The sequence below is a fragment of the Nannobrachium achirus genome (assembly GCF_963921795.1).
Source record: "Nannobrachium achirus genome assembly, chromosome: 1".
Taxonomy (NCBI): Eukaryota; Metazoa; Chordata; class Actinopteri; order Myctophiformes; family Myctophidae; genus Nannobrachium; species Nannobrachium achirus.
This window is the reverse complement of record NC_137810.1, coordinates 18,432,101-18,446,646: the sequence shown is the minus strand read 5'-3', so window position 1 is coordinate 18,446,646 and position 14,546 is coordinate 18,432,101. Positions and strand designations below refer to the sequence as shown.

The window sequence follows — 14,546 nt, the reverse complement described above, 5'->3', positions numbered from 1 at the left end:
GCGATCCACAAGCTCACAACGCGTCGCGATGCGTTGCGAGCTTGTAGATCTGCTATTTTCAAACATTTTGTACTTTTACTTTTGGTACATTAAGTAAATTTTGATGCCAATACTTTTGTACTTTTACTCAAGTACATTTTGAATACCGGACTTTTACTTGTAAGGGTGCCCACACACCAAAATACCTATGAGAGTGGAATCCGCTTTCCGCCAATGCATTTCAATGAGAATGGACGTGTGCACGTGTGTGTTCTGCGTCTGCCTGCTCTGTGTCCTAAAAGACATTCATCAAGGCAAGCAGAGATCCAAGCTCTTCACCACATCAACTCCATCTCCAGGGAATGATCTTTGTGAAACATTTTGTGATTCATATTAGTATGAAAAACAACAACTTATGAATCACACATGCAAACCATATTAAAAAAGCTGCACATGACTTTGGCACACCCTGTTCAAAATGCTGAATAAACCCAGTTTCATAATTCATCATGTATTCCTTAATCCTTGTCGAGTGTTATTATCTACGGGCCTTTAGAAGGCTGACATTTAGGTTTATTGGATTCTGACATTCTTCTCACACAAGGTGACAACAAATGACAGCCAGCTGAGATAGCGTGCATCTCGCATGTGGGCAGACACGCGCGCGCACACATGCACGCACACTATGATGCTTCCCTTGGGATGTAACAACCAAAGAAGAGCCGTCTGTCTGTCTGTCTCTCTTTCCGTCTCTCCCTCTACTCCCTTCTTGATCTTTACATGTGCAACCCCTGCTGCTAGCATTAGCAACACTCATCACTATAGCATTAGACACTCGGCACTGGCATTAGACCCCATAGTACACTGGCGTAGGCTCGTTGAACTTAGCTCGCCGCTATGATGCTGACAAGCTAATGGCCCCAACAGAAGCCGCTGGTGACCACGTGTGTATATAATATAAAAGGGCAGGAACAGGTGGGGATAACATTATCCCTCAGTGCGCTGCGCAGGGATGCTAACAGCACGCTAACAGCGTCATAACTCAATGCGTGATAGCGCGGGGTGAGGACAGGAGGAATGAGGCCTGTGTGGGAGAGATGGGCTTATCAAATCTCCCACATGGGACCTTGCACTTAAGAGCTGTCTGGCTTTCATCTGCTTCACGTCACCACTTAGCTACATGAAAACGCTGATTTACTGCGTCGATAGTCGGGACTGGTGGCAAGAATGAAGAATGTCACGCTGCACAAACACATGTGTGTCTGTCAGCCAGGAAGAAACCTTGTATCTCCATATTTCAAATTGTATATATATTTTTTATTTGGGGGTGTAAATCAATGTCCTACTTCGTCCTACTTCGTCGCGCAAGAGCGATGCGTAATTGTAGCAGAAATAGACCTACAAGCTCAGCCAGCTGGCTTTCTTTCCGCTATTAACGAAAATAAGATGAGACATTTATTGTCTCTGCATTCACATAGAGTGACACAACGAGTGACATTTTTTTAAGTTACAGTTAAGAGTTTCTGTGGGTCTTATAAACACGGAACCAATGAAACGTATTAACAAGAGGTTGTGACTAAATAACTACATTCCATTTGGAACACATTCTTTTTTTCCATTTCCTGAAAAGTAACGTTTTGGGTTCATTCAAGGTTTCCGCCCCAACAGCGACACCATGGAATGGGCCAAACACAAGCTACAGCTCAGTGTTGAGAATGTTTGGTTTGAACAAAACAACTCCACCTTGTTTCTGTACATCAGTGATTCTTAACCTTTTCAGGCCGCAACCCCCCAAAATAATCGTATTTTAATTGGGGACCCCCCACTCTGACGAGCGCTAGTTGAGCCATTACATTTTGTATAACACGATTCTTGAGAGGCGTTGTGAGCATGTAGATCGGCTATTTTCACAATTTCTGCCTTGACAATTTGACCAATGGTTAATTTGACATTTTAGAGGTATTAAAAAGTCTGTAAACTAGAAGCAGTGCTCTTCCGAGCACAGGTCTCCACCAGGCAAACTTTGGAAGCTAATATTAGCCAATCAGGATGGCATATGAAATATCAGACGGATCGGACTTGATCACATGACTATAGAGATACTGTGTACCGATTTGCGTGATTTTTGGATAAAATCTCAAGGAGTAATATCCAAAAATGTGTTTTACATAAGTCGGCCCAAAGGTGGCGCTATAAAAGGCTTATGTGAAAGATGCAGGGCAAAGGTTTATCCTTAGCTTCTAGGGAGTGTGCTTGCTTGCAAAGTTTGAAACTGATCGGTGGAGTTATAGGTAAAACCACAAATCGGCCTGTTATAGCGCCACCATGAGGCTGATTTAAAAAAAAATAAGTGGCATTTCTTCCTCGGCCTAGTGGGAACATGTGTGCGCGATTTCATGATAATCGCACTTTGCGTTTGTGATTTGAGGCATTTTGTTCAAAACGGCTCGATCCTACAAACTTTGGAAGCCAATCTTAGCCAATCAGGATGGAATATGCAAAATCGGACAGATCCGTGTCGATCACATGACTGTCGAGATACTACCTACCGATTTGTATGATTTTTGGACAAAATCTGTAAGAGTAGTGCACAGAAATGTGTTTTGCAAACATCGGCCACTAGGTGGCGCTGGAAAAGGCCCATTTAAAAAATTTAGGGCAGAGGTTCTAGATTGGCATCCAGGGAATGTGTGTGCTCACTTTGGCAGCGATCGGGCCAACGGCGACTGAGATTAGGTGCTCACAAACTGCGAGGACGCACGGACGGACGGACGCACGCACGGACGGACGGACGGACGGAGGGGAAAACATACTCTCCCCCATGCCTTCGGCTGGTGGAGACAATTATGACTTGAAATGGGCATATTCCCTCTATACACATAAACTTCATGTTGGTTCGTTTACTGTTGAGTGAGAAAACAATATCGCACATTAAGTTCTGACCCACAGGTTGAGAACCACTGCTGTACATGAAAGCGAAAATCCCCCCTGAGGTGCAGTTGACAAATGTTATCTCTATTGAACACCAGAAGCCAGAACTCTCTTGATGATGCCGCTGACAGACAGCTTGACATTTTTGGGCAACAGGCATGGCTGAGCGCTGAGTGGAGGGTGTGTGCCAGTAGTACCTTTAAGAGTTGTTCCAGTCTCCGTTTGACCCCCTTCAGAACATGATCGCTGTTCCGGACTGTCATCTCTGGGTTCTCTCTCTGGGCCTTTAGGCTGCTACCCACCACATGACCTACATAGCTGCCGAGAGAGAGAGAGAGAGAGAGAAAGATATTAATCACATTCACTATTAGTCAGCCGGTCAGTCGGCCAACTTGGTAGTTAGTCAGGTGGCTCATATAAAGTCAGGTAGTCAGGCAAATTAGTTAGGGAATAACAAATTAATCATCCAGACAGACCAAACACACTCTCTCTCTCTCTCTCTCTCTCTCTCTCTCTCTCTCTCCTTAGATGGATGTAGTCTCTCGCTCTCTCTCGCCTAAGACATACTGCCACCATACAGTACCTGTAAGTCCTCAGTACATCATCCACGCAACCTCTAGAGAGAACAGCTACTTTCTGCCCCAGTTCTGTGTGTTTGGGTGCGTGTGTGTGCGTGTGTGTGCGTGTGTTTGTGTGTGTGTGTGTGTGTGTGTGTGTGTGTGTGTGTGTGTGTGTGTGTGTGTGTGTGTGTGTGTGTGTGTGTGTGTGTGTGTGCGCGCGCGCGCGCGCGCGCGTGTGAGTGTATGGCTCTCCTGCCCCAGTTTACTCGCCGTCATACTAGTCTGCTTTATCAGGGCTAATCTAAATATTCCCCATACACAAAAACATGCACGCACACACACACACACACGCGCGCACATGCACGCACGCACGCACGCACGCACGCACGCACGCACGCACGCACGCACGCACGCACGCACACACACACACACACACACACACACACACACACACACACACACACACACACACACATACTGTATAGCGTATACAGTACATGTACACACATTAGTTTAACCCATTAAACCGTGTAATTTTAGGTTTTAGCGTTGGCTATTCAGAAATATGTACATCTGCTATCATTGAAAAGTTTAGAAAAAACGTCTTGAGAAGAACTACTGGTTCAGAAGGCATTTAGTAGCATCAGCCTCAGCTCTTAATTGGCTAACCCTGCATGGCCATAACGCAGCGCAGGCTCTCACTCATGACAGGAAGTCATTGAATCATTGAAGTCCCATGATGACTCATGCCAAGGTGATATGATTGAGTGCTGTCGGCAGGAACATACAGAGCCTGGATCTAGGGATGGGACGATGCGCAATATTATCAGTTATCATGATAAAAAACACTCACGATAATCGTATAGTGGAGATTTGATTTAACGCGATATCGTCGTCCTTCTTGCATTGGGATCAATTCAGCTTTTATTTGCCGAGCTGCATATCCAGTACCACTTAAACCCTCTATAATTGGTAAAAGGTACTTATAATATACGTATTAGTCTTTTTTTCACTCTCTATCAAATGTCTTTGCCAAAAAATAGCCGATCTGCAATTTTTTGGCAAATGTTCCACCCCAGCTTAACTCTCCTACTGCCAGATTATTTATTTATTTATTGGGTCTGGTGCCATCAAAAAGCGGCTTACCTTTGCGACGTTATAGTAGATAGACAGACATTTATTTGTTTTATTTATTATTATTTTTTTTATTGTGCAATAGTGCACTTTGGTCTGCCAGGCAGCAGAGGGCGGCGTCATGCGAGAATGAATGTGAATTTGCCTGTTATGTGTTGAAGAAGAAGAAGACCAGTCACTGGCCACAGAGCCTTACAGCCAGAGGAAATCAACAAGGAAGTGAATTGTTCTCCGTTGATCTAACGCATAATGGATTTTTTACACCATCACCGCGGAAAATGGGTTTACAGTACACGGCCGCGCGACCCCTCATCAGCTTACAGTCATCAGACGAACGAACCGAACGAGCGCCGTATTGGCATCGAGGTTCTGTAAAAAATGGGGCGAACGTTAACGTTCAAAGCGTGGGGAGAGTTAATGGATTTTGATTATCGCGATAATATCGTAAATCGCAATATATTTTGTCACAATAATCATTATGACATTTTCATATCGTCCCATCCCTACCTGGATCGCCATCGGCATCGCAACGAGAGGAAAAACCTAAAAAAAGGTGACACCAATTCTTACGGGGCGAGGCAGAAGCGCTCTGCAAATCATCAATCGCACCAAACCAGTTTGTCTAGCTGCGATGTAATCACCCACAAACTCGGCCAACACCCTAGAATACAAACAGCCTATGGCAAAGGGGTCAGGGATGAGGGATGGTGGGCGGGTAGTCGGGTTGGGGTGGCAGGGGGTTGGATCTAGGTCAGCCAGGGTCTTCAACGTTTTTTCAGGCCAAGGACCCCTTAGCTGAGAGAGAGATGAAGCAGGGACCCCCACTACACATTGTATAAAATTGTGTTGCAGATTAAGAATGTTCATAGATTTCTTAGACAGCTTAGACTTGTTTGACAGCGCTGTTGGAGTATGTGTATTTTCAGACATTTAACCACTTGAACCTGTCAAATACTGCCCTGTCAAAAGTCTGCCCTTCTTTTCCCTCAACAAACCTTCTTTGACAAAAATAGCCGATCTACAAGCTTACAGCGCCTCGCAGTGCAAGGCGTTGTAAGCTTGTAGATCTGCTATTTTTGGCTAATGTTTCACTGGGAATTGGGATGCTCGGGTTCAAATGGTTAATGTAAAAAACATGATCCTATCACAAAGATTTGGCGGCCCCCCTGTAGTAACTCCCCTCCTAGGGGTCCCGGACGCGTGATTATGGATCCCACTTGGAAAGATGGATAACGACACCCCAAACTCATTTTTGAAGCTTGTGATTGGCTGAACCGGAGGTAGGGAGCGCTCCATTGTAGTCACTTGGACCGCGGCAGAGGTGCACCAAAACCTAACTCTAACTCTAACCCTAACCTTAACCTTAACCTTAACCTTAACTCTAACCCTAACCTTAACCCTAACCCTAACCTTAACCTCAACAAACATTTTTCAGCAGAGAGATTTTTTGCGAAGGGAAAATCTGCAAGCTCACAACTTGTTGCATCGCAACACATTGTGAGCTTGTAGATCAGTTACTTTAGGTGAGCAAAACACCACCATACAATGGACTGTTAGGACTACCGTCTCACTTGGGATAAGCTGTTTATTTTGTCCAAGTTCTGCTCACTAACTAACTATGTTATTTAAATATATATATATTTGGCCGTGGACCCCGATCTGAAAATGGACCCCTGGAGGTCCCCAGACCCCACTTTGAGAACCACTGATGTAGACAGCTTGAGATCTTAAGGTGTGTGAGAGGATGTATACATGGCCTACGCTACTTTGGGGTTACTTAGGATTGGTACAAGAGCTTATCTGTGTAATGTAAACAGGACGCGATGCGTACATGACTCGCGTGCTCAAAAACACAAGATGTGACCATCACCAGTAACGGCGGGATATCGCCGTACATGTCAACACACTCACAAATGTAATTATAGGTGCTGCAGAATCCTCCACTGATCTAATAAAATGACGGGAAGGGAAGGGGAGGGGATGGGAGGGGAGGGAAGGGGAGAGGAGAGGAGAGAGGTAACAAAGGGAAACAAGGACAAGAAGGGAAGGAGGGAACAGGGGAGAGAAAACAGAACAGAGGAAGAATAAATAAAAGCTGTGAGTAAAGGAGGATGAAAGAAACAAACCTCCTTTATGAACCCAGATGAATGAGACCCAGGGCGAAAATCCCCTAATTCTTCTGACTCCAGCAAAGATTGCCGGGCTCACTGTCAACGCCGCCCTTCAAACACATCTGTCACAGCCATTCCACAGACACCACCGCACAAACATTCTGTCATACAGTAGATCACGACACGCTTTATCTTAATTAGGACCAGGAATGTACCACGAACGAGCCTCGTATCTTTCGGTCTGGATTCGTCCAAACATGCCAACACCAGACCGTGGAGTTTATAGGAATGGTAGTAAAAATAGACCTCGTGGTCATTTAATAATACGTTTTCCAATGCGCGTTGCATATTGTCTTATATTAAGGCTTTTCTTTTATTATTCAAACGAGTGATTCTCATTCACTCATCTTCTCTCCAATATTAGATCTATCGTCGTTGTCGGGTGGAAACCTTGTTTGTCCAAAACCGTTTGTTTTGTATTTATCATTTTAAAATGATTTAAACTAGTGAAAACAGCCGATCTACAAGCACACAACGCCTCACACCGTGAGGCGTTGTGTGCTTGTAGATCTGCTGTTTTCACTACTTTTGTGATGAAGCAGGGCTTTACTTTGCGAAAACATTTACAAATTTGAAACATGGAGATACAAGGTTTCTGCCCGACAGTGACGATATGCTGTCGTACATTTCATAAAGCGTTGAGAGATTAGTGGTTCTCAGCCGGGGGAAAAACCCTTATGCTCCCATTGACCACATTCACACGGCCAGCCATCATGTTGCTCTTACATCATGTCATACTCAGTATGGCGTTAGAGCATAATGGCCCGAGTAAATCAACACCGGCATTCTAATGCAAGTGCAAATCAGGCAAGATGCCACCGATTACAACACGTTGGTCTACAGATTGGATTGGTTTCCTCTCAAATACTATGAGGTCATAATATGAAGATGACACTTTCATTTAGCACTACAAGAAAGGTGGTTGCCATGAAATCGAACTATTGCTGACATCACTGATACTAAACAGTGTCGACGCCATGGTAACAGCCGCATGCTGAAACAATGCCCGACATCACGGAACACCATATATGGGCATAAACGGGTGAAACAGTCGGCATGCTGACATCACTGATATTAAACAGTGTCGCCACCATGGTAACAGCCGCATGCTGAAAAAATATCCAAATAATGTCTGTCTGACACGATGAAACAAGTGACCACATTTGGAGATGACTGACATCACTACAGTGCCCAAATTTGAAGATGACATCAAAGACTGGCCTGGACACGGAACACCATATATGGGCATAAAAGAGAGCCAGACTGACAGCGATAAGAGATCTCCATATAATGTATGGGCATGAAACACAGACACAGTCGGATACAACGGGTATTGCACAACTGGACGTCAATGGTGACTATTCTGCCCAAAGAGCACAGGTCTGGGTTCTCCAACATTACTTCTGAGACTCTTCAGGGACTGTGGGACATATACCTCATATACTGTCAGTGTGCACTCATATACTGTGCACACCCCCAGGCACAGGACTAGTTTATGATAATGAATACATGTGGCACAGCAATAGCATAATTCAATATAGTTTTTATGATAACAACTGCGAAACCTATTCCGATTTTCTTCTCAATAATCTGCGGTTAGAGCCCTGCAGACCGGCATCATGCTGCCTGGTCTGTATTAGGGATGGGACGATCACAATTATTGTGAAAAAATAAATCGCGATTTACGATATTATCGCGATAATCAAAATCCATTATCCTGGGGTGGAACATTTGCCAAAAAATAGCAGATCTATTTTTTGGCAAAGACATTTGATAGAGTGAAAAAAGACTGTATCAAGTAGGTATATTAGAAGTACCTTTTACCAATTATAGAGGGTTTAAGTGGTAAGATATGCAGCTCGGCAAATAAAAGGTGAATTGATCCCAGTGCATGACGGAGGACGATATCACGATAAATTAAATCTCCACAATACGATTATCGTGAGTGTTTTTTATCACGATAAACGATAATATCGCGTATCGTCCCATCCCTAGTCTGTATATCTGCCTTTCTGTCTGTCTGAAGAAGATTATAGTTTAGATTTAATGTCTCCTCACCTTGAAGAAACAGATAATAGATGATTGATAAATGTGTGATGATTGATAAATGAGTGTGAAAGACACTAAAGGAGATCTGGAGAATGACAGATGTGTAAGGCACGTGATGGCAATGCTGCTTCGCTGCTGCCATCGGATTACGATAAAACACACACCCACACACCTACACACCTACACACACACACACACACACACACACACACACACACACACACACACACACACACACACACACACACACACACACACACACATGCACACAGATCCATTCTTCTGCCTCAGCCCTGCAGGCAACAATTAAAAACCTCAGCAATGTCAGTACACACACGCGCACGCGCGCTCGCGCACACACGTTTAAAAGCAAATTACCAGAGATAGTGATCTCTGTGGTGATATTATTATGTGGTGTAATTATTAAGGGTTGCGGTCTGTACATCGTTGCATTCGGTCCAAAGCGGTTACTTCATGATTCAAATCAGCTCAAAGCGCTATAAACAATATAGCTCAAAACACCTTGCGTAGCGATGCGTTTTGAGATTGTAGACCGCAATTTTTGCTACTTCTGCGTGACACTTTAGTACGACCGAGTGGAACATCAATCTAGGGGAATGACACAACAAGTTAGATATAGGAGGTTTTTCTGCCCTACAGTGATGACATGTAAGCTGCATTCCTGCGGAGCCATTTACACAGCTGTGACACACGCACGGCGCACGCACGCACGCACGCACGCACGCACGCACGCACGCACACACACACACACACACACACACACACACACACACACACACACACACACACACACACACACACACACACACACACACACACACGCGCACACAGAGGCAGACAGTTGAGGCATGCAGCTCAGGTACCACATCTCCAACCACAATGCTGTGGTCTAATGGGATTTGGTTAAAGTGAACTGTACTGTACCTCTCTGTCTCCCTCTCTTATGTCTGTTTCTGTGCCCCCCCCCCCCCCACCCCCCTTCTCTCTATCTCTGCCCTCTGGCTGCCTTTCTCAAACTACCTGGTTCTCAACAACTTTTTCTCTGTCCATCGCTTCAGTTCAGTGTGTCTTTTCATAGATTCCATATAGTTTCATCGTTTGACAGCACAATCATCAGTGTATTTTGGATTCGTGTTAATGTGTGTTTTCAAATATCTAACTACATGAACGGTGAATAAGTAATACACTTGACCTTTCACTCTGTACTAATCTGCTCTTTTTCCCCTCTACACCAAACCGCTTTGCTGAAAATAGCCGATCTACGAGCTTGTAGATCTGCTATTTTTGGCTAAAGTTATCAGAATATGGACGCTAGGGTTCATGTGGTTAATATAAAAATGGGGAGTTACCACTCTGAATAATTGACTGTGTATGGATAAGTATGGATAATTGTATGAATATTCTATTGTGCTGTTCGCCCGTATTTTTGTTTTTGTGTTTGTCTGTTTTTTGCTGTTCTTGTTGTTTCCGTTTGGTATGTCTTTAATTTGTTTTATTGCAGTTTGTACAATATTGTAATACTTTTCTGTCACACATTTATGTGAAAACTCAATAAAAAATGTGATTATAAAAAAAAGGGGGGGGGGAGTTTCTCACACAAAGATTTGGAGGACCCCCTGTGGTAACTCTGAGGACCCCCTAGGGGTCCCGGTCCCCCTGTTGAAGACCCCTGCTCTACATTCTTGTCCCTCCTGTCCAACATCCTTTCTCTCTGCCAGCCTCAATGTTGTAAAACAGGTCTCAATGTTGTATTTTCTTTTTTCTTTCTTTTTGTTATGCTGGTTTCTTAATTAATTAACACACAGTACAATCCTCTGAGCTAATTGAAGAACATGAAGAAGAGTAACCAAATGTACACGCTTGGGAGTTACTAATTGACTAATGAACACTGTTGATTTTACTGTGCATACTGGTAGCTGACAATAGTGAGAGAGAGAGAGAGAGAGAGAGAGAGAGAGAGAGAGAGAGAGAGAGAGAGAGAGAGAGAGAGAGAGAGAGAGAGAGAGAGAGAACAAAGGGAGAGGTGCTGTCCTTGTTACATAGTACTGTAGGTTCCTTATGTAATTATGCCCTCCACTGGTGATGCTCAGCTATTACAGCCCTGCACAACCTGGGAACAACACCCTAGGGCTGATTCTGTAGTTTGTTTTCCACTTCAGGTGAAAACTACAGCAGATGCAGAAAAGTAAGCAACACAGCTGCACCAAACAAATGAATAATGAGTGTGTTAGACTTTCATAGAAGTGTCCAGAGCCCACCAACGTGCAAGCATGATGATAGACAGTATTGACACGTAAACTCTGCAGCCTGTCATGTTTTTACACTGCTGCAGTGTTTCACCTGAAGTGGAAAACAAACTGCTATACCACCAAAATGTGGAAAGCCTTACCGAAGGCCATAAAGGAGTGTGGATCACTAGCATCCTTTAAAATTGCCCTGAAAAACCACTTACAGGCAGCAGCCGTTCGCAACTGGTAAAAAAAACTAACCTAGCCCAACCCTACCCTCCCCTGCCCCTTCTTTGTATATACTTACTGTTTGTTTAGACTTACTGTTTTCTTTTTTTGGTCTCATTTTTTTTCTTTACATGTCTACTGCATAGTACTGTGTTCTATTCGTCTGTCATTCAATGTTATATGAGATACTTAAATGGTTTCCTGTGGAAATAAGCTTAGTCTTTTCATGGATCTCCTTTTAGTAGACCTTGTACCAGTGAACTGTACCGTCATGAAACTGTACCTTTTCCTATGCAAACTTCTAATAAAGTCTTCAATCAATCAATCAATCAATCAATCAAAACAAAAAACGTTTGGTCATTATCATCTAATCAGCCACTTAGCTGATCTACAAGCCCACAACGGGTCACTCACACGTGACCTGTTGTGAGATAGATTTTTGGCAGAGATTTTGTGTAGAAGGGGAGAAAGGAGGGGACCTGCGGGACACCGGTAAAAGAAGCATTGGGTGGAAACCTTGTATGTCCAAAACCTTCCTTTTTTTGTTGTTATTTTAAAAACATTTTTTTTTAAAAGGAAAAAATAAATCAAATATTGAAAATAGACAATCTACAAGCACACAACACCTTGCATCACGAGGCGTTGTGTGCTTGTAAATCTGATATTTTCACTACTTTTGTGCAACAGTCTTGTATGATGAAGTAGGGCTTTAATTTACGAATAAACATATACAATTTGAAAATTGGAGATACGAGGATTCTGCCTGACAGTGACGATAGGGTTTAAGCGATTGATTTAGTCTGTAAAAAACTATCCACAGTCAGTGTGTCTTCATAGAAGGTATTGCGTGTGTTTTAGTGTTGTATGAGACTTTTTTGTTGGACAATTGTGTAAAGCAACCAAGACTATGTTCCTGGAATGAGAAAACACACTTGGTCAATAACATTGATTCCGGTTCTATTTCTCTACTCTTTCCTCTCGCTCTCATTTGTTCTCTCTCCGCCTTATCCTTTCTCTCTCACATTGTGGCCCTTTTTCACCCGCCTATCTATCTATCTCTCTCTCTCTCTCTCACACACACACACACACACACACACACACACACACACACACACACACACACACACACACACACACACACAAACTGAGACATTTGTCAGTGAAGTGGGTCAGAGGGTAGGGGAGATGAATGGATGACTGAATGGAAGGAGGGATAGATGAATGGATGGTTCGATGGATGAAAGGATGGATGCATGGATGAATAGCAGGATGGATGGAGGGGAAGAGAAGATGTAAAGGGGTCAGAGAGGGGCGCAGACTGGCCGGACTCCAGGACAGAACAAGTCCAGCGTCTTCTCTCAGTCCTCCGAACGGAAATATTCCCTAAAAACACTGTTTAATTAGAGAGGATTCAGTCAGCTCCTTCTTGGATGAACCTGTCCAAGATCAATATGAAACCTTTCCTATTTCACGGTTGTATGTGGTCTGCCAAGAATGTCATTTGTGTCGTTTACAATGTGAATGGTGTCAGATTAACCAGTTATGGCTGTGGTTCCCAGACTTTTTAGCTCGAAATTAAACGTTTGCCTCGGACACAAACTAGCGAAAATAGCAAATATACAAGCTCGCTTCGCGCCGTGTTGTGAGCTTGTAGATAAATGGTGCATTTATATAGCGTCTTTATCCAAGGCGCTTTAGAGAGATTGTGCATTACATTCACCCATTCACACACAGATGGCAGAGGAAACCATGCAATGCACCAACCTGCTCACCGGGAGCAAGGGGTTCAGAGTCTTGCTCAAGGACTCTTCAAAGCCAACTCTGTTGGAGCCCGGGATCGAACTGGGAACCCCTTTTTTTTCTTTTTTTTTTACATTTATTTATGAAGATTATTAGATTTTCTGATTTTTGTTATGAAATACTTTTGAAAATGTTTGGAATTGTTTTTAATGGATTTCAACTTTTTAAAATATTTTGAAATAAGAACATTTAAGGCCCAAACTAAAGTGTTGGAAACTAAAAGAAAAAAATATATATATATTTACTGGGACCCACAAAAATCGGTTGCAACCCACTGTTGGGAAACAGTGAGTTATGGTACCATTGCTGTCATCCGCTGCCAGTCTATCAGATGTTACTAGGCTATATGTACTTTACACAGCAGAAATCTAGATGATTAATTTAAACCAGGAAAGCGTCTGTGTTAATTTAGGTTTTTGCGTTGGCTATTCAAAAATACCAGATAGGCCTATATGGATACTGTACAAGCTCACGGAGCATCACTTCCCATTTTTAACCAGTTAAAGCCCATATGCGAGCTTTAAGCTTTTTTGTTGAATGTTCGCCAACCTCACAACCCCTGGATAGGGACGAAAGGGTTCAAGTGGTTAAAAGCTGATGGATCATTATGAAAAGAAATATTCACTATAGCAGTGTTTCTCGAATGGGGGTACGTGTAACCCTAGGGGTACGCGGAGGTACTGTGGGGGGTACTCGAGAAAAAAAATAGAAGTAGGCCTATAAATCACTGTTATGTTTAATGATGACACTTGGAGAAACGTGTTGTGAGCCTGATAGTTGCTAACCCAAATTATGGCAGGCAACTGGGATGTGTTTGAATGATGTTTGAATGCAAGTTATTGACACGAAGACTGAAAGTGTTGAAAATAAATCTGTTCAGGAGGCACCGTTCGAAACTCTCACTCCCTTTCTTATTTGTGATGGTTTTATGGTTTTAATTGCAGTTTTATAAGGAAAACATTTTGGATTAAAAAATCTGGGAAAGGGGGTACTCAAGCCAAAAAAGATTGAGAAACACTGCACTATAGAATACATTCATCATATTGGAGAATTCGATATGTTGCCCAGCACTGCACAAAAAAAAGTTAGGTTATATTTAAAAGTGAGAAGGAGAGTAGAAATCCTGCTCTGTTGTCATGTGTGTTGTGTTGTGGGACTGTGACGGGTTGAATCACAAATATAAAGTCCTTCCCCACTGCTCCTGCCATGACAACTTGACTGTATGTGTTGGAGGTCTCGACTCAACTCGTTCCACATGGTTGATGGAGCAGAAATGCAGTACTGTCTCCAAAGCATTCTCCAACTGTCTGCAATCGAATGGATTGGCTAATACTGTACTGTGTGTGTGTGTGTGTGTGTGTGTGTGTGTGTGTGTGTGTGTGTGTGTGTGTGTGTGTGTGTGTGCGCGCGCGTGCGTGCGTGCGATACGTGTGTGTGTGCATGTG

At 43.3% G+C, this 14,546-nt stretch overlaps 1 protein-coding gene across 1 annotated transcript in view; it reads right to left on the bottom strand.

The window, feature by feature from the left end:
* gpc5b (glypican 5b) overlaps window positions 1-14,546 on the bottom strand; it is a 62,811-nt gene that overhangs the window by 28,386 nt on the left and 19,879 nt on the right. The window contains exon 8 of the mRNA XM_080722947.1: window positions 3,108-3,228. Coding sequence (XP_080579073.1) covers window positions 3,108-3,228 — 121 coding nt within the window. The remainder of the gene's footprint in view (window positions 1-3,107; window positions 3,229-14,546) is intronic.